The sequence below is a fragment of the Cebus imitator genome, unplaced genomic scaffold (genome assembly GCF_001604975.1).
Source record: "Cebus imitator isolate Cc_AM_T3 unplaced genomic scaffold, Cebus_imitator-1.0 Scaffold117, whole genome shotgun sequence".
In the NCBI taxonomy this organism is placed as follows: domain Eukaryota; kingdom Metazoa; phylum Chordata; class Mammalia; order Primates; family Cebidae; genus Cebus; species Cebus imitator.
Window position 1 is genome coordinate 531,385 of NW_016107432.1, and position 21,402 is coordinate 552,786.

The following is a 21,402-nucleotide window of genomic DNA, read 5'->3' on the forward strand; positions in this document are numbered from 1 at the left end:
AAAAAAAAAAAAAAAAAAGAAAGAAATCAAGATAAATCACCAGTAGGGGAACAAATAGATAGCACATACACCTCTATATACTGCACGAAAAGGGATGCATCATGTCTATGATATCCCTGACCCAAAAAAACCCCTAAATTTGATAATAAAAAAAATCAGTAAATGTAATTTGAGAGATAGTCTATAAATTAAATGGCCCATGTTAATATCAAGGATGTGAAAAAAAAAAAAGAAAGATGGAGAAACTTTCCAGATTAAAGGAAACTAGAGACATGGCAATTAAATGCAAGCTGTAATCCTAGAAAAGACTGAAGTCCAAGAAAAATAATTATTTTGCTATAAAGGACACTGGTGGGGCAACTGGAAAAATTTATATAAGGTCTGGAATTAGGTAATAGTACTGTATCAGTACTGATGTCTCAATTCGATAATTTTACTGATTATATATAAGAGAATGTCCTTGCTTTTAGGAAACATGCTAAAGAATATTAGAGACAGAGGCATCTTGTCTAAATCATACTCAACAAATCAGAAAAAAAAATATACAAGTACACACACAAATAGATATGACAGAGGAATATTACACAACATTCATGTTTTATTGTATGTGTAATGTGCTACCGGTTAAATGTGTTAACCCCTAAAATTTGTATGTTGAAGTTCCAATCCCCAAATGTAATTAGTATTTAGAGGAGGGTCTTAGGTTTAGTGAAGTGATGAGGGTTACAGTCCTAATGATGAAATTAGTGCCTCAGAAGAAGAGGAAGAGGCCTGAGCCATCCCTCTCTCCATCACATGAAGATACAGCAAAAAGGCAGCTATCAGACTAGGAAGAAGGCCCTCAGCAGACACTTAATCTGCCAGCATCTTGGACTTTCCAGCCTCCAGAACTGTAAGAAATAAATGTTGTTTAAGCCAACCAGTCTATTTTCTTAGAGCCACCTGAATTAAGACACATGGCAAAGTGTTAACATTTGGAAACAAAAAGAGAAAAATTATTCTAAACTACTGAAATTTCTAACAATGCCATTAAGTGCTTGTCTTTCTTTGTCTTAATCAAAAATACTTAATTACTTCATTGTTCTGAAAGACTTATAATTTGAAAATTAAAGTTCAAGAAATTTGTCTTCTAATCCTATTACCATCAATTACTTTCTAGGCTCCTTTGGCAAATTAAAATTTCCTTCAGCCTAAGATTTCTATTCATAGAATAGGAAATAATAGTTTCAGATAAAACAAAGATAAAGGTTGAGTAGCCCAAATCTGAAAATTCAAAATCTGAAACGTTCCAAAACCTAAAACTTTTTGAGTGCCAACATGATACTCAAACGAAATGCTCATTAGAGCATTTTTGATTTCAGGTTTTCAGATTTGGGATACTCAAACCAAATTAATATTAATGCAAAATTCCAGAATCTTAAAAATTCTGAAATCTGAAACACTTCTGGTCTCGAGCATTTTGGATAAGGGCTAATCAACATGTACAAGAATGAAATGGAAATAAGCTATATTCACTTAGCTTATTTCCCTCACCTGTTTCTAAGGCTGGACATCAAAGAGTGTTTCCTTAACACTTTCACTCTCTGGCAGTCTGCCATGCTCAATAGCAACGATTCTGAATAACGTTAAGCCAGTAAATTTAGTTGTTATAATCTTAAAGGAGGATGTGTGACATTTTACATAACACATTTTGACAATGATTACTAGTTGGTATTCTACAGAGTATAGTTACTTGCTTTCTAAAGAAGACATCTACTCATGAGATTTTCAAAAGTACATTTTTCACAAATCCCAAAAAGGGGCATTATTCTTTAGCTTTTCTAGGACATTTTAAATTTATAGCAATAGTACATGTTAAGTGGTTTCCTCATATTTATTGCCTTGTTATCTTGGGGACCACAGCAACGAATGCACCTCTGCCTTCCGTTCTTTTACCCCAACCTGAAAGAAATATCTTTCATTTTTTTTTTTTTTTTTTCCCAAATAAAAATGATATTGGGAGGCTGAGGCGGGTGGATCACGAGGCCAGGAGTTCGAGACCAGCCTGGCCAATATGGTGAAACCCCGTCTCTACTAAAAATACAAAAGTTAGCTGGGCGTGGTGGTGCACGCCTGTAGTTCCAGCTGCTCAGGAAGCTGAGTCAGGAGAATCGCTTGAACCCTGGAGGCAAAGGTTGCAGTGAGCCAAGTTACCACCACTGCACTCCAGTCTGGGCGACAGAGCAAGACTCATCTCAAAAAAAAAAATAATAATAAAATATATATCAGGGACTCTTCACTGAAGCAAGTCTATATGTCTTCTAAGTTGTTAAATATCCTAAAATTTTCAAGTAAATTCCATTTATATTTTTTTTTTGAGTCAGAGTCTCACTTTGTCCCCCAAACTTGAGTACAGTGGCGCCATCTCAGCTCACTGCAGCCTCCACCTCCCAGGTTCAAGCAATCCTCCTGCCTCAGCCGCCGAAGTAGCTGTGACTAAAGGTGCGCACCAGCACACCTGGCTAATTTTGTAATTTTCTGTAGAGACAAGGTTTTGCCATGTTGCCTAGGCTGGTCTTGAACCCCTGGCCTCAAGCTATCCACCTGCCTCAGTCTCCCAAAGTGCTGGGATTATAGGCATGACTCACAACACCCTGCGTGCATTTATAGTGTTTAATAGAGTTTTCTTTTAAACATTTTAAATACTGTCTTTGTCTGCTTTGTGTTGCTGTAAAACGAATACCTGAGACTGGGTATTTAAAAAAAAAAAAAAAAAAAGTTTTTTTTGGCTCACAGTTCAGCAGGCTGAGAAGTTCAAGGGCACAGCCCTGGGTTCTTAGAGGGCTTTCCTGCTGCATGCATCACATGGGAGAAAAGGTCTAAGGGGAGGCGGACATGTGTGTAGAGAGCAAAATGTGAGGAGCATCCTGGCTTTATAACCCACTCTCTCCGGAAATAATCAATTCCTGCAAGAACTAATCCAGTCTCTTGAGAGCCACAGCTCACTCACTACCAGGAAACAGCACCAAACCATTCATGAGGAATCCGTCCCCACAACCTAAACACCTCCCACTAGACCCCACCTCCCAACATCACCACACTGGGGATCAAATTTCAGTATAAGCTTTGGTGGAGATAAACCGCATCCAAACCACAGCATATAACCAGAACAAAGAAAAGGCTAGGAATTCCAATTAAGCTATTGTCTTCTAATGTTTTAGCAAACCAATTATACCCTTCAGCCTACAAAGCCAACCATACTAATGTGAATGTTAGGATATCCATGCCTCATGGCACACAACCCATCTACTGCTACCCTAAAGAAGGCATTAAAGGCAAGAGGAAGAACCAAAGACAATGGGATCTCAGCCATTTGACCTAGATTCCCATCATGGGTTCTGTCCAAATAGGTTACAGAACCTCTCTACTACCTCAAAATCTGAGAGAGACTGCAAGAGAAAGAAGCAAAGACAATGGGGTCTCAGCCATTTGACCTAGATTGCCATCATGAGTTCTGTCCAAATAGGACTACCTGGTTATAGAAACTCTCTGCCACCTCAAATTCTGAAAGAGACTGGCATTTCATTTAAAACACGGATCTGGAAACTTGCTGAACCATTTGGTCACATCAAATTTTTAGTCAGAGATTACATGAATTAGTCCCTTTCCAGGCTCAAAGTTCTTACATATGAAATGAGTTTGACTAGACCAAATCTCTAAAAGCTCACCAAGAACAATCCATGAAGCTACAATTGCCTCTGCTTAAAATTCTTGGGACCTGAAGATTCTAATTTGCACACTTGATTGAAGTTAGGCTTACCCTGGCCTGCTTAATCGAACTCTTACAAAGTTCTAGGGCGCTGCCTCAGTGCCAGACTGACTCCTTTGTTTTTTGTTGTTTTAATATGGAATGCTTCACCATTTGCATGTCATCCTGGAAGAGTAGCAGGGGCCATGCTAATCTTCCCCGTACTGTCCAAATTTTTAGTATTATGTGCTGCCAAAGCGAGCACTCCCTTATTGTTTCTTAAACAAGCTGCCTTCCATTTCTCTAAACAGAGCACACCTATTATGTGTTCCGCTTTATATTAGACCTGTGGTTTCTAGTTATCCTGTCCAGAAAACAGCAATCTTTAAGGTATATGGAGTCAAATGACATTATAAATAAGATTATTTTTACAAGATAATTGTTTTTTAACAATGTCTTGTAATTCCATGAGATTAAATACTTTTATGTGATAAGAACTCCCAAATTTACATCTCTAGCTCAGACCTCTCTTCTGAGTTCCATACCCATTTAATCCAACTGCCCATCTGGATGTCTCAAGATATTAAAAACTTTACATTACACATGCCCAAAATCAAACTGTTGGCATCTTCTTCCCCCAAATCTGTTTTTCCTGTCTCAGAAAAAAAATAACTCTACTGAATTGTTTGTACTAGGAAACACAGACATGATTCCTGATACCTCCATTTCCTTCACCTACTATAGTTGATCATTATTATTCACGGGCTGTATGTGTGAATTCTCCTCTCATTAAAATGTATTTGTAACCCCCAAATCAATACTTGTAACACTTTCAGTCTTTGGCAGACAGGCGCAGAGTGACAAAAAATTTGCTTCACCAAGCACGCACATTCCTGAGGCTGAACAAGCTAACATTACGCTTTATTTCAACAAGTACAATCTATTCAGTGCCACATTTTTTGCATTTTTGTGCTTTGTGTTGGTGATTTTGTTTAAATGGCTCCCAAGTGCTATAGGGCTGAAGCGCCATCTGATGTTCCTAAGCATAAGAAGGATATGATATATATTATGGAGAAAATACATGTGATAGATAAGCTTTCTTCAGGCATGTCATAGTGCGTTGGCCATGAGTTCAATGCTAATTAATCAATAATATACATTAAAGAAAGTGTCTTTAGACTGAAGCACACATAAAACAAGGTTACTGTATTGACTGACAAAAATGTGATCAGTTGCTCACAGGAAGCTACCGTATATATCCCCAACGGTTCAGTATTCACTAGTTTAATGTTGGTGGTGACTTTATAGAATGTAAATACTGTGATTGACCAGAACTTACTATGCATCCAAACCCATCACCAAGTCCTACAGATTCTATGCCACAGCATAACTCAAATCCATTAACTTCTGACCTGTGCTGTCATCCTAGGTGATTATCTCTTGCCTCTATTAAGTTTCCCTACTTTCAATTCATTCTCAAAGAGGTTAAAGTGACCCGCAATATGGGTTCTATGTTAGTCCCTGATTTAAACCCTTCAATGATTTTTTTTTTTTTTTTTTCAGATGAAGTCTTGCTCTGTCATCCAGGCTACAGGGCAGTGGCGCAATCTCAGCTCACTGCAACCTCCGCCTCCCAGGTGCAAGTAATTCTCCTGCCTCAGCCTCTCAAGTAGCTGGAATTGCAGGCATGTGCCACCACGCCCAGCTAATTTTTGTATTTTTAATAGAGATGAGGTTTCACCATGTTGGCCAGGCTGGTCTCAAACTCCTGACATCAGGTGATCCACCCACCTCAGCCCCACAAACTTCTGGGATTACAGGCATGAACCACTGCGCCTGGCTCCATTTAATGATTTTTTAATGCACTTCAGGTCAAATCTAAAATCCTTAACAGGCCCATAATACTACTCTGAAACCCTGATGACCTCTCCTGCTTCATCTCAACACTAAAGTCAAGGACTTTTCTGCCTCAAGGATTTCAAACACACAGTTCTCTGTGTTCTTTCTGCTCTTTCCTTATCTGAAGTCTACTCAGCTGACAGTTCTAGGGTTAAATATAACTTCCTCAGAGAGGAAACTCTCTAATCAAAATGTAGGCCCTCTATTATGCATGTTTGTAGCACCCTCTACTTTTCCCTCATAACATCGCCTATTTATTATGTTTGGTTCTCCAATCAACTATAAGTCCATGAGGGCAGAACTACACCTTTTTAATTTGTACTGTTCTAGTGTTTTCACTAGAACAGTGTTGAGTACATAATTGGGGTTTGATAGGTATTTTCTTTGAGACAGAGTTTCGCTCTTGTTGCCCAGGCTGGAGTGCAATAGCACGATCTCAGCTCACCGGAACCTCTACCTCCTGGGTTCAAGTGATTCTCCTGCCTCAGCCTCCCGAGTAGCTGGGATTATAGGCATGTGCCACCACACCCGGCTAATTTGTATTTTTAGTAGAGATGGGGTTTCTCCATTTTGGTCAGGCTGGTCTCAAACTCCCAACCACAGGTGATCCACCCCCCCTTAGCCTCCCAAAGTGCTGGATTACAGGCGTGACCCACTGTACCCAGCAGATAAGTATTTTCTAAATTTTCTAAATAAATAAATAAATGAATGCATGAACCTGACTGTCCCATATATCTTATTAACAATACCTTGAAACAACTTAGAATGACTTTTTGCTTCCAATGTTTGGAAGGAATGAAACATAGATTTGGATATGGCAGTGATATGTTATTACATAAGTGAACCTTAATTATAAGTGAGACACAGAATTTCAGATCCTACTTTGATAAGTTTCTGCCGCCACCTCTCACTCCGATATATGTACTTACTTTAACAATTAACCAAGACTATTCACTGAGCAAAGAACATTACTGAACAAACAGCATCAGAGACCATACTAAACAAATCACCAAATGAACTGCTCTGAGATTAAGCTTTTCACAGTTCCAATAAAATTGGAGTTCTAGTATAATATTTGTATCAACCCTATAAAGTTATTGCACATTATCACAGTGTAAAGAATGGGCAAAAAGGAAGAAGGTTTTACTTCATTTAATCGTAGTTTTAAATGAAGTTTAAATTATAAAATGAATTACTATTTTTTTTATTTTTTATTTATTTATTTTTTTTAAAGACAGGGTTTCCCCATGTTGGTCAGGCTGGTCTTGAACTCCCGACCTCAAGTGATCCGTCCGCCTTGGCCTCCAAAGTGCTTAGATTACAGGCGTGAGCCACCACACCCAGCTATGAATTACTATTTAAATGGAAGTTTTTTTTCCATTTAAACAGTAATTTCTTTTCCTTTCCCTCTATTCATTCTCCAGAAAACTCAAATCAAAACTGAGTAAATGCTACTAATTTTTACATTAACTTCACAATATTTCTCTCGGAATATGGGGGAAATACACTATTTTAATCAAGATCTAAGATCTTCTAATGTTTTTTTTCTTTTTCTGAGACAGAGTTTTGCTCTGTTGTCCAGGCTGGAGTACGGTGGTACGATCACAGCTCACTGCAGGTCCTCTCGGGCTCAAGCAATCCTCCCACCTCACTACAACCAGCTAATTTTTTAATTTTTTTGTAGAGATGGAGTCTCGCCATGTTGCCAGACTGGTTTCCAACTCCTGGGCTCAAGAAAGCCTCCCAACTTGGCCTCCAAACTGCTGGGATTATAGGTGTAAGCCACCACACCTGGCCAAGATCTAAGTTTTTCTTAATTTTTCTCCTCTGAAGAGAAAGTTCAAGTTCTAAACCTTCAGTTATTTTTTTTTAAAGATGGATTTCTAATATAATACTTCCACAGCCTCCCATAATATCCTGAAATTGTCATCCTTTCTGTGAGATGATAAAGTCTTCTCTACTTTGAAAGCAAAGAAAAAAATCTAATTTCATTCTTGTTTTTAGCTCTACACAATTATTTTAACATTATATGGGAAGGAGTTTTCAAGCAAATATAAATCCAAACACATAAATCAACTTTGGTTTCCTGTGCATATGACAAATCATCTCAAAAAATTTTTTGTGTAACAATTATTTTCTGATATTTGGAAGCCTCTCCATCGCAGCAAATAAAGCACTGACATGCAACCTGTGTTTTAACAGACTACATAACATCCCGTTTGCTACTTACTCTTTTTGAATTACCATTTTAAAATGTGTACAAAGAAATGAAAACACTGAGAGTACCTGGAAAATATTTTACTGTTTTGCAAACACTAAATCCAAAAGACCATTAAAAAGCTCTAGGCCCTTGCACTCGCTGCTCCTCTTAACTGCTGATGTCACCCTTAACAGTCCGTAGTCTGGCCATGTATTTTATTCATCTTTTTCATATTCCAGCTACTTCAAGTAGATTAGTATAAGCTTTTTCAAGATCTAGAACCAATTTTCAACACTTTCACTGGGTATCTTTCCCAAAATGATAGCCATGCTTGTGGTTGTATTATCAACTGTCTCATCACACACTGCTGAAACTGAAGCAATCACAATGTCTTGTAATATTCCAACATTTAAATGTAATGCGTATGTTTCTACATAAAAGCCTACATACAACACTATTCCTCCCTGCTTCCCCTCATTCACCAATACATATCTGGAAACCTGTATGACTTCTTAACCGCCCCAGTGACTCAAATAGGTCCCCATCTCATAAATCTTTCCCCAAGTAATTTACTTATTGGATTTTATTTAATTTTCACCACCCCATATTATCTTCTCTAATTAAAAAAATGAAGAAACTGAAGCTTAAAGAGGTTACAAAATGTGTATGCATCCACAATCCCAGTCTGGGATTAAAATTATGCCTATCTCCTCCAATGCCGCTATTTTTAACCCTCTCTCATGCCATATCCTTAGCCAAATAATTTTTGCATGATGTTCCTGATTCAAAGCCAGGTGCTGCCACATATTAACAGTGTAAATCTTAAAGAACTTCAGATGCTGTGTCTATACAACAGGGGTAAAGTACTTACCTTGAAAATGTATAAGGAGTAAATAAGAAAACATGAAAAACACATGGCACAGTGCCTAGCACTTAGCACAGGAAACACTCGAGAAATGTTTATTATTATTATACTCATCCAAAACACAGTTCAGTTAATTTTTTTCTCTAAGGGCCAAACAGTAAATATTTTAGGCTTTGTAAGCCAGTCAGTCGCTATTACACCAAAACCAGGGAGCAAGCTGGATTTGGCCCATGGGACATACTTTGCCAACTCCGACTCTACAGCAGCATTCTTCAACCTCAGCATTACTGACATTTGGGGCTGGGTAATTCTTTGCTGTGAGGCTGTCATGGGGACTGCAGGATGTTTAGCAGCATCCTTGGCCTCCACCCACTAGATGCCAGAAGCATCTCTCCGGTTGTGACAACTCAAAAATCTTCTGGGGAGGGGGAGGCAAAATCACCCCTAGTTGAGACATACTGGCCCAGAGCAATTAAACATATAAAGATGTAGCTTTAATTTTCTAATAAATACCCTAACCAGGTAGAAAAGTAATTTAACACATTAAAAGTATTTATACTCACTTAGCTAAAATTCCCACACTTAGCAATAACTTTATAACTTCTGTGATACACACGGCTGTGGTTGAAAAGTAGAGTTCTTTGTCTGATGTCCTTGTGTATCTTAAAGCTATGGTATAGGCTGCAGCCATCAGGGTCATCACTGCCAAGCAGTATAACTTGAATAATAAAGTGACATTGTCTGGAAAATACATGCAACAATGACATTACTCAGTAGACAATATATGTATATATAAATTAATCAACTAGTTATGGCCTCCAAATACTTTCCAATTCCAAGCACAAAATATTTTCTAAAACCTATGTTTAAAAATTTTTTCAAAACAATACTTGTCAATTACGCAAACATACACACATACACAAGCCACAGCTGACTTTAAACATCAGCCAATTAGGCATATGTTCCTGGGGAGTACCCTAATTGCAAGAGTATGTAGCATACTGGTTTTAGTTCAAGATGCTATAAATTATATATATATGTAATATGTACATATATATAGTTGTATACGTACATATATGTATAGTTGTTTGTTTTTATTTGGAGACAGGGTCTTACTCTGTCCCCCAGGCTGGAGTACATTAGTGCAACCTCAGCTCACTGCAACCTCTGACTCCCAGGTTTAACTGATTCTTGTGCCTCAGCCTCCTGGGACTACAGGCATGCAATACCAAGGCCAGCTAATCTTTTGCATTTTGAGTAGAGACAGGGTTTCACCATGTTGGCCAGGCTGGTTTCAAACTCCTGACCTCTGGTGATCTGCCCACCTCAGCCTCCTGAAGTGCCAGAATTACAGGTGTGAGCCACTGTGCCCAGCACATATTTACTTTATTTTACTTATTTGCAGACAGGGTCTCACTCTGTCACCCAGGCTGGACTGCAGTGTCATGATATTGTTGGCACGATCTTGGCTCACTGCAACCTTCACCTCCTGGGTTCAAGCAATTCTCCCACCTCAGCCTCCTGAGTAGCTGGGATTACAGGCGCTCGCCATTACGCCAGGCTAATTTTTGTATTTTTAGGAGAGACAGGGTTTTACCATATTGGCCAGACTGGTCTCGAACACCTGACCTCAGGTGATCCACCCTCCTCAGCCTACCAAAGTGCTGGGATTACAGGTGTAAGCCACCATGCCTGGCCCCGGCACATATTTTAAATACCTTTATGGATTACAAACTTGTGAATGCAAAGCATAAAAGCAACTGCAGCAATGTATATTCTAAACTTAAAGGCAGCAGAAAGAAAATAACCGAGAAATAAGAGTGGGGCTTAATAAAAAACTATCACAATAAGCAAGTTACGCCTAGCCACTCATTTCATTGCATTATATGACACAGTAACTCCCAACACAGGAAAAAAATAATAAGAACACAGCTCCATAAAACCAAAAATGCAGGAAACACATAAACACTCAATTTAAGAGTTGCCTGCAAGTATATCCAAACAGGAGCCATCTCTCAGGCACCAAAGCCTGTCCAAGACCTTTGGTAAAACCATAAGCACTGAGTACAAAGTCTCCCTCATACTTCCTTATTCCCAGACCTGCTTAGTTACTTACTGCCACCACCCAAGGATCAAACTATTTCTACTTTCCTTACCCACCTCCCACCTATTGTCCCCTAGTTCCCTTTTACGTCCATTCAAATCTTTAGGCTTGAGGTTAAACAGGGATCAGCTAATTTTTTTCTGTAAAAGGCCAGAAATAAATATTTTAGGCTTTCAAGAGCCGTACTTTGACAACCCCAGGTTAAGAAACAGAAGGACATGGGGGAACTCCAGCCTGCTACTTTAACTACATTATGTGCTAAGTATGATTTTATTCACTGCTTTGGGAGCCTAACACAATTCAAAAACTGTTTTCATAGGGACATAAAATATGAGTGTCAAACAGATCTCTTTTTTTTTTGAGACAGTTTCGCTCATTGCCCAGGCTGGAGTGCAATGGTACCATCTTGGTTCACCACAACCTCTGCCTCCCAGGTTCATGCGATTCTCCTGCCTCAGCCTCTCGAGTAGCTGGGATTACAGGCATGCGCCACCAGGCCCGGCTAATTTTGTAGTTTTAGTAGAGATGGGGTTTCTCCATGTTGGTCAGGCTGGTCTCAAACTCCCAACCTCAAGTGATTCACCCGCCTCAGTCTCCCACAGTGCTGGGATTACAGGCATGAGCCACTGTGCCCGGCCCAAACAGATTATCTTTAGATACACTATGGTTGGAACTTAAAAGAGATAGGCTCCTCAATATAAATATTTTCCAAGTGAATTAAAGAATATTTTGTGAACTGTAGGCAAATTTTAAAAATTATATCAGGCTTTAAATAAAAAGTAAAACAGAAGAAATAGTTTATAACTGCTTAAACTTTCTTTCCAAAAGATCTGAGGAGCCAAAAATCAGCGTTATATAAAAGGAAGTGAAGGAGATCACTATAATACTTCCTTTGTTCTAAAACTTCCCTACACAAGGGAAAAAATACTTCAAAAATAAACAGCAATAATCTTTAATCAGAAGAGAAGGTACTCCCCATCTTCTGAATAAGGGGTGAACAAGCTACAGATGTCGATAGTTTACATGAGGCCTGTGAACTCAGAATGGTTTTACATTTTTAAATCGTTGATAAAAAAATTTAATAACATCTTGTGATACATGAATATTGTATGAAATTCAAATATTTCTGTGTCCATGAATAGTTTTATTGGAATGTAGCCATGCTCATTTGTTTCTAAATTATCTGGCTACTTTTTTTCCCCTACAACAGCAGAGCTGAGTAGTTATGACAAGAGACTATCCAGCCCTTTATAGGAAAAGTTTGGCAACTCCTGTCCTAGATTATCAACACTTTCATAAATAAGAGAGGTTAGGGCTGATAAACTAAAAAGTACTTCATTTTAGCTATTGTATATTCAAAAACAACATAGTGAATATTTAAACACTAAACCAAATAGTTATATCCTACACACACATTCTGACTTATAATATTGTCATTAACTTGAAAAAATACTTATTTGTGTAGTGATTATTTGGGAATATATATTATATTCTTGAAAATAACTACCGATCTAAGTGGAAGGGTAATCAAATAAGTTTAGGTATTTGCAAAACAGATTGGGCTTTGATATGGAATACCATTTTTAAACGTATTTCAACTTTTAAATAATACTAAATGTTTTTAGGTATGATTTTCTCCGGCAGTTTAACATCAGATCAAACTATTTCTCGTTCACTCCATTCACAAATTCTCCAATATAAAATTTCCGTTATTAGCAATTTCAATTTTTTCAGGATATCAAAAGTACACATATAATCACTTCAAATTGGGCACATAATTCAAATCATGCCCAATGCCAGTAACTATAAACGAAGTCCACAATTCAACTGGCAGCCACATCTTAACTGTGTATTGTTCTCTGCTTCTCATAAAGTTCCGTTAGCTTCCACACAGTATTTGTATGGAAATGTCCCCCAAAAGAAACTTACAGTATTATTTTTTTCAGTTATATTTTACTATAGTTTACGGGGGACGTTATTTGTAATACCTAAGAACTTAGAAATTCAGGAAGTCCCCGATAAATCCTTTGCGGATATTCGGAAGCTATGGGAACTTCAATTTTGTTAGGATTACAATCAAGGCTCAACAAATATGTACTGGCAATAAGCCTAAACCTTTACATTGTTGCAGCTATTTCAAGTAATGATTTGACTTCTGTAATTTATAAGTTTTCGTTCGGATCAATTTTGCTATCCTTATCAATTTTAGTTATCAAAACAATTCTACTTCTTTTTCCTTTATTTCCTGTGTTGCTACAAAAAGGATTTTAGGATTAGACTTATTTGAAATAAAATACAAAGAACACATAAGAGAAGCATAAAAATGCCCCTGGGCAGGGCCTGATGATAAACATGGAGCCCGCAACAGGGAAAATAACTTGACACTCACGGAAGAAGATATTCCTTAGGTATTTGTTTAATATTTATTCAAAGGTGAAGCCAAGTGCTCTATGCAGGAAGGGTGGAGCAAGAATCCGGGTGTCGCCCAAACTCTCCTAGTTACTGCTCCACCGTCAAAAAATTCAGCTCTGCTCTCACCTTATATACACTGCTCAGCAAAAGTGGTGCGGAGTCAATTAGACTCGCCCTCCTTAAATGGCAATTAGTCAACAAATACTCCTTCACCTGAATGTGCCATCTCTTGGGAGGAGAGAGGCGGATCTCACCTTCCACCCCAAATATCGAAGTGTTCCTTCTGACTGCATACAGCATTCTCTGTAACTACATACAGCACACAGGTGGGAACTGTTAACGATTGTTATCTTCCTCTCGTTACGGTTTCAGCGCTGTTTCGACGCCCCAGTGATGTCTTTAGTGGGGTCTGCGCCCGGAGCCTGCCCTTAAGCCGCTGAGCATCCGCAGGGCAGGAGGCGCAGAGGAGACCGAAGCCTTGGGGCCAGGGCCAAGAACTGTCCTCCCTCGCCGGGCGATGCGGTCCAGCCCCGGCCCCACGCCCTGGCCCCTCTCGGGGTTCGCCGCAGCCCCGGCCTATCAGAATTCGGTTCCCACCCACCGCCAGCTCGTGGAGGCCAGCGCGGTCTCGGACCGCCGACCTGCCGGCGCAGTCAGCCGCGGAGACTGCAGCTGCAGCGGAAGGCCGGCTGACCTGACGGCCGGGAGAGGCTCCACGCAAACTCCTGACGCCTCAGCCCGGCCCCACAGGCCGTGGGCAACCAAGGTGCTCCGCCGCCCGACAGGTGCCGCCCCCCGCGGACTCCCCACTCCCGGCAGCCAGGGTTCTCACCTCTCGGGGCAGCCATGGTTCCCCGACAGCCCCGCGCGGAACTGACGCTCGCCCCCTCCGCGCCCCCGAGCAGGACACCGGGGACCGCCCCTTGTGGTCATAGAGACGAAGACGCTCGGCCTAGAGCGCCTCGTCGGCCTCCCGGTCGGCCAAGCCTTGAAAATGAGCTCAGGAATCCGAGCTACACCCCAAAATGGGGAGAACGCGGATCGGGAGAAGGCGTTCCCGGCCGCATCCTAGGTAAGAGGTGTGTGAAACTCGGTCCGGGAAATGTTTCTGTAAACTGCAGCGCTCCGCCGGCCGAAGGAAGCGGAGTCAAGGGAGCGTTGCCTTCTGGGAATCGTAGTCCTCACAAAGTGAGTAGGCAGCAAATAAGGATTTGGGGTTAGCCTAAGGGATTCACACCTGTCAAAGCTGTTGGAGAAGCTCCCAGAACTCGTAAAGTAACAGAAAGTACTTGCGGCAACGTTTATAACTTCCACCTGGTTCATTACCTTCGCCTGTTACCTTGTATTCTAGATTAGTTATGATTTATGTTACATATTGTTCACAAGTCTTGTGCCTGTTCAATATCGTCAGCATTGTCATTGATATATTTACCCAGCCAGACATTCTAACTAATGATTTTCGCACAACAAAAGGGCCTTTAAAAATTAGATGTATCGCCTCGCGCGGTGGCTCACGCCTGTAATCCCAGCACTTTGGGAGGCCGAGGCGGGCGGATCACGAGATCAAGAGATCGAGACCGTCCTGGCCAACATGGTGAAACCCCGTCTCTACTAAAAACACAAAAAAATTAGCCAGGCGTGGTGGCACGCGCCTGTTGTCCCAGCTACTCTGGAGGCTGAGGCGGAAGAATCGCTTGAACCCAGGAGGCGGAGGTTGCAGTGAGTCGAGGCTGCACCACTGCACTCCAGCCTAGGGACAGAGCAAGACTCCATCTCAAGAAAAAAAAAAAAATTAGATGTATCGGCCCGGCGCAGTGGCTAACGCCTGTAATCCCAGCACTTTGGGAGGCTGAGGTGGGTGGATCATGAGGTCAGGAGTTCAAGACCAGCCTGGCCAGCATGGTGAAACCCCGTCTCTACTGAAAGTACAGAAAATTAGCCGGGCGTGTTGGTGCACGCCTGTAGTCCCAGCTACTTGAGAGGCTGAGGCAGGAGAATTGCTTGAACCTGGCAGGCAGAGGGTGCAGTGAGCCGAATTTGCCCTACTGCACTCCAGCCTGCACAACAGAGCAAGACTCTGTTAAANAAAAAAAAAAAAAAAAAAAAAAAAAGTGTATGTATCGGCTGGGCGCGGTGGCTCACATCTGTAATCCCAGCACTTTGGGAGGTCGAGGCAGATACGAGGTCAGGAGTTCGAGATCAGCCTGGCCAACATGGTGAAATGCCTAAAAATACAAAAAATCAGCCGGGCGTAATCTTAGCTGCTCAGGAGGCTGAAGCGGGAGAATCACTTGAACTCGGGAGGTTGCAGTGAGCCAAGATCACGCCACTGTGCTCCAGCCTGGGCGACACAATGAGACTTGGTCTCTAAATTAATTAATTAATTAGATGTATCAACAGGCATTTTAACCACTATAATCTCCACTTTCACTAGGGGATGCTAATTAGCTGTCATAATTGGTATTAGAAATAATTCATTGGTAAAATAAATGATGTACAAGGTACATGAATCCGTTTAAAATGCTATGAAAATACCTCAGCCCTTATGGGAATAGGGATGCAAGATTCTGAGCTGCCGTGCAGCCTTACACCTTCTGCAGCATGTTCTTTCTCCAAAATTGTCCTTTTAGAGGGTTGATTGGTGACATTATACACCATTGTCTTGTTGTTAAACATACATATAGATCTATATGGTCTGTTAACGTAAATGGAACATTTTGCATGCCTTATTAGCATCCTATTAATATTGGGAGGGGCTCCCAGGAGACCAGAGTTGATTTTGTAGAGGCAGACATTTGAAATGTAATTTGGAATAGTGTTAGACTTTTCCTCTACCGTAGTAAGTGTGCTCACTGGTGCCAATCATCCCTTCCTGTAATTGGCGTGATCTTGGCTCCTGTAATTGGTAGTTTCCACTTGTAGAATTATTCAGTTCTCTACTGCATATACACTTACACATACATTTAAACAGAAAATTTATATATGTACTTGAAATTAATTTTAAAAATTAAAAATACTCTATCATATAGTCCTTTTGTTTTACAGCTATTGCTTTGTGGTTTATCTCTTCCCATTTTGGACTATCGTTTTAGTGTCAACTTACCTCAATTAAGTATAATTTCTAAATGCTTGATTTGTTCCAGTATGGCCCTTGTAAGCCTTCCTCTTTTTTCAGTCTGCACCAGCTGGTTTTACTTTTTTTTGTAGAGATTTCTTTTTGTGGGTGGGGGTGTCTCACTTTGTTGCCCAGGTTGGTTCTCGAACTCCCAACCTAAAACAATCCTCCCACCTCAGCTTCCCAAAACTCTGGGATTACAAGTGTGAACCACCACATCCGGCCATCACTAGCTTTTTGAAGTATGTTTTAATTTCTGACAATAAGAGGGTTTTTTTTTTTTTACCCCTGTCCTAGGTTGCAGAATCAACTACAGTTTAAGAAACTATCATTCCTTCTGGTAAGGAAGAGCATCACACACACACACACACACACACACACACACACACACACACACTGATCCCAATTAAGATGGTGGGTCAAATGCTGCTGGGCCATTTTGTGGCATTTCTGGTTCACATAACATCATGCTATTGAATCTTACTTTTCTTACACATTTTCATTGCCTCAAAAGACTATTATAGTTCATAGGCATCAACCTTTCTAGATTTTGATGCCTCTTTGTCCTAACCCAGTTAGCCCAAGACCAACAGGGACAAACCTGTTAAAACTATAGTCTGACAAAGTTGAGCTTACTGATCCTTCTGATATAATGTGAATATTTGTCCCTGCCCAGATCTCATGTTGAATTGTAATCCCCAGTGTTGGAGTTCTGGATCATGGGGCAGATCCCTCATGAATGGCTTGGGCCATCCCCTTAATGATAAGTGAGCTCAGGAGAACTGGTGTTTTAAAAGTATGTGATCTGGTGTTTTAAAAGTATGTTCTCCCCCTCCCCCTCCCCCTTCCCCTCCCCCTCCCCCTCTCTCGCTGCCTCACCTTCTGCCATGAGTAAAAGCTTCCTGGGGCCTCCGCAGAGGCATATGCCAGCACTGTGTTTCCTGTACAGCCTGCAGAATTGTGAGCCAATTAAACCTATTTTCTTACATACTCAGTCTCAGGTATTCCTTTATAGCAATGCAAGAACCACCTGATACACATTCCAATGAGGGAAACTGGACACTAGAGGTATCTCAGGAAGCAAAGGAAAAGATACATTTATAGTCTTTTAGGGAAGTATGGGATTAGGTGAATTTAAAGAAGCAGTGTTTGATAAACTGAAAGCAGGACTGTCTGCATCCAATAGGGACTGCAGAATAGTCTCAGGATCCTGTGTCTTGGAAACTACAAAGTTACCATAGATGTGGAATGTTGTATTCAGGAGCCCCTTAATTGAGGCTGCTTTTTGTATCAAAATGACATAGATCCCCAAAGCAAGAGTAGGGTGTTTCATTTTTGCTGATATAATTTCAAGCAGCAAATTCTCCTAGAGTATATGATTTTAGAGAACAAAGTTTTTCAGTGAATTAGAAAGCAAACACTCAAAGAAGGGCCTTGCTATTATACTTTACAGTGTCAGCATATCCTTAGGAGAAATATTATTTCCCATTAACTTTGCAGCTGGTTTTACCTGGGTTTGTTATCCCAGCTCAATTAATGACAAAGCAGCTATTTATAGTCTTAGTCTGAGCTAATTTTTACTTTCTCACTCTGAATTATCCCTAGTCTTGGAGGAAAAAAATATTGATTTAATGTATTTCTATTATGTATGCCTACTTTTCCTTACAGTTCTGGTTACAGCAACAATCAGCAATCTTTAACATGCGAGATACAAGGCCCTGTGCCTATAAACTAACCTACAGTGCTTCAAGCAGCCATTGCTATTGCCACTTGAGTCCCTAATGATTCCTGATTGTCACTAGGAAACTACAGTATTTGCCTCAATCCCCTGCTCTCATCTATTTCTGGTCAGGTATCAGAGCTACCCTCGTCTCAGTGATGTATATAAAAAGAAGCCCAGTACTGTATCCACTGGTAATAAAGTAAAAGTATGAACTTAAGTAAGCAAAAAGGCTGTGAGGAAGCAAATACCAAAAGGCTTAAAGAGGTTATAATTAAATCAGATACGGTAGCTATATAATAGATTATTGTGATAATGTTTACAGAATAGTAAACAGTTGACCATAAAGAACATATAGACAAATATAGATACCAAAAGAAAATTATTTCCCTGACAATTTAAGCGTTATCACTTTCATTGTGCTTTTAAGCATCTAAAACCAATTTGCTAAGTTATAGTCTTGTTTTAAGATGGAGTCTGGCACTGTCACCTGGGCTGGAGTGCAACGGCGCGATCTCAGCTCACTGCAACCTCCACCTCCCAGGTTCACATGATTCTCCTGCCTCAGCCTCCTGAGTAGCTGGGATTATAGACACACACCACCACACCCAGCTAATTTTTGTGTTTTTTTTTAGATGGAGTTTTCCTCTTGTTGCCCAGACTGGAGTACAGTATCACAATCTTGGCTCACTGAAACCTCAACTTCACATGTTCAAGTGATTCTCCTGCCTCAGCCTCCTGAGTAGCTGGAATCACAGTCATGTGCCACCACACCTGGCTAATTTTGTATTTTTAATAGAGACAGGGTTTCTCCATGTTGGTCAGGCTGGTCTTGAACTCCTGACCTCAGGTGATCCACCCGCCTCGGACTCCCAAAGTGCTGCAATTACAGGCGGGAGCCACCATGCCCGGCCCACCCGGCTAATTTTTTGTATTTTCTGTAGAGATGGGGTTTCACTATGTTGGCCAGACTGGTCTCCAACTCCTGACCTCATTATCTGCCTGCTTTGGCCTCCCAAGTTACCGTTATTTTAAAGCAATTCTTACCTATGGTATAATATGACTAAAAAGAAGCCAATAATTGTCACACTTTATAATTGATAAAAGGATACAGGGAGATAATGTAAAATCCAATGTCTGGACTAGGTGTGAAGCATGAGTAATAATCATCTGTATGCAGACATTTCATAGTAATAATCATCTGTATGCAGACATTTCATACTTGAGCTTAACTCTCCCTTGCCTCTTTTTTTTTTTTTTTTTTTTTTTTTTACCATAATCTTTCTTTCCTTTTCCTGCCAGTCACTGATAGTTTGTACCTATTTCTACCATTTTATGCTTACTTTGCTTCAATGGTATTTCCACTCAAGCCAGCTCTATGAAAAGAGGATTTGGCAATTGCCTACTCCACTGACCTTTTGTAATCCACCATCCTCTTTTGTTATTCACCATTTTTTGAAAGTCATAAAGTGCCTAGCATTATTCTAGGCATTAACTGAGGGCCAGAAAACAAAAAGTAAAGAAAAATGGGGAAGGGGGTACAGTAGACATGAAACACTGGAGAATCGCTTTTCTCTTCGCTAATGTTGACAAAGCAATTGCCATATAAGTGCTTTATATGTGTTAACTCATTTAATCCTTATGACAACCCAATCAGTGCATTTGGAACTATTATTATCTCATTTTTATGACACAGAAGCCGCAGCAGAGAGGTGTTATGTGGTACAGCTAGTAAGTAGAAGAGCTAGACTTTTCTACTATGAACACAGAGCTTACATCATTTTTTTTTTAACTCTTCTGACTGCTATTCTATCTTATTTTGTCTCCTCTTCCTCATTTAATCCCCATTCTCATGGGGATGACCCCCAAATTTTCTTTGTGCAGCCCAAATTCCTATCACCTCTGCTTTATTATCCATGTCATGCCTTAAACTCAAATTTTCCAGTGCTGAACATGTTATCTTTTTTGACAACCAGTTCCCCTTCCCAATTATCCTTTATCTCCTAGGGCAGAAAGCCTGAGGTCATACTTTGAATTTTTCTTCCTTTTCCTGAGATGTTATATCCTGTGCACGTAATTGAATCTAGCATTTGCCCCCTGCTTCTTGCAGCAGCTTCCTAGCCATCTCTCCAAACTGAGTATCCTTCTCCAACAATCGATAACTCTATGCAAGAATCTGCCATATTTTCAAATGTCCTACCACAGGAAGGCAAAATGTTTCTCTGCTTGGCTTTCAAAGTCCTTCAAAAAGTATACAAATCAACTCTGTTTATTCAACATTATTTGCCAGTACTTCCTCAAAGATAATCTCCCCCTTCCTCTTTCCCATTTTTCTCCCTCTTCTTTTGCAATAACTACTTTACTGCTGAACTCTATTAGCTCCCACCTTGACTATTCAAGTAGTCACTCAACCAATACGCTGCTTCCAGTTTGCCCTTTCCTTCCATTTTTCATTCATTCATTTATCCAACAAGATACAAATGCCAGGGATATAAAGATGACTAATCCACAGTTCAAATCTCAAGAAATTCAAATCTAACAGGGAGAATATGGATGCACTGTATTCTCTATATTCTCTGTATCTCTACACATCAATTAATTATAAGTACTATAATAAAAGTAATAATCCAATGAAAACTCAAAGGAGGAAACAATTTGCTCAAAAGAGATGGGGAAAACATTCATGGAAAAGATAAAGTCTGATAACACTCTTTGAGGACTGTACCTGTGGACTATATTCCAGGGCACAGAGTGCAAAGCATAAGAGTAGGCGTATTAAAGACCATGACCTGTTTGGGCTGGGCAAGGTGGCTCACGCCTGTAATCCCAACATTTTGGGAGGCCAAGATGGGCAGATCACTGAGGTCAGGAGCTCCAGACCAGCCTGGGCAACACGGCAAAACCCTATCTCAACTAAAAACACAAAAATTAGCTGGGCATGGTGGCATATGCCTGTAGTCCCAGCTACTCAGGAGGCTGGGACACAAGAATCACTTGAACCTGGGAGGCAGAGGCTGCAGTGAGCCGAGATCATACCACTGCACTGGGCAACAGAGCAAGACTCTATCTCAAAAAATAAATAAATAAAATAAAAAATAAAGATCATGACCTATTTAAAGAGTTTTGGTTCAATCTGGCTAATGTGTGTGGTGTGTGTGCTAACCTACCCTATGTTAGCCTGACAGACTTCATTTTGCTGAGAGCCAGACAGACTTTTATCTTAACCTCCACCTCACCCCTCCTGCCATTTCTCCCTTAAGTGCATACCTGGGTCTTGCTACTGTGCTGGGTCATGCTGAACTTAGAACTATAGAAACATATAACCTTTGTAACCATATCCTGCTTGGCAAGCCCACTTGC

At 40.4% G+C, this 21,402-nt stretch overlaps 1 protein-coding gene across 3 annotated transcripts in view; it reads right to left on the reverse strand.

Annotated features, from left to right (window-relative positions):
- The window catches only part of SLC35A1 (solute carrier family 35 member A1), a 33,899-nt gene extending 19,565 nt beyond the window's left edge, over window positions 1-14,334 (reverse strand). Inside the window, exons 1-2 of one of the 3 annotated variants that reach the window (XM_017538907.2) lie at window positions 14,040-14,334; window positions 9,255-9,432 (exon numbers count right to left, since the gene is read on the reverse strand). In XM_017538907.2, the coding sequence (XP_017394396.1) occupies window positions 9,255-9,432; window positions 14,040-14,055 (194 nt within the window). In that variant the 5' untranslated portion in view covers window positions 14,056-14,334. The remainder of the gene's footprint in view (window positions 1-9,254; window positions 9,433-14,039) is intronic. The other 2 variants (XM_017538905.2, XM_017538906.2) reach the window with 2 other exon arrangements.
- Window positions 14,335-21,402: the final 7,068 nt, after the last annotated feature.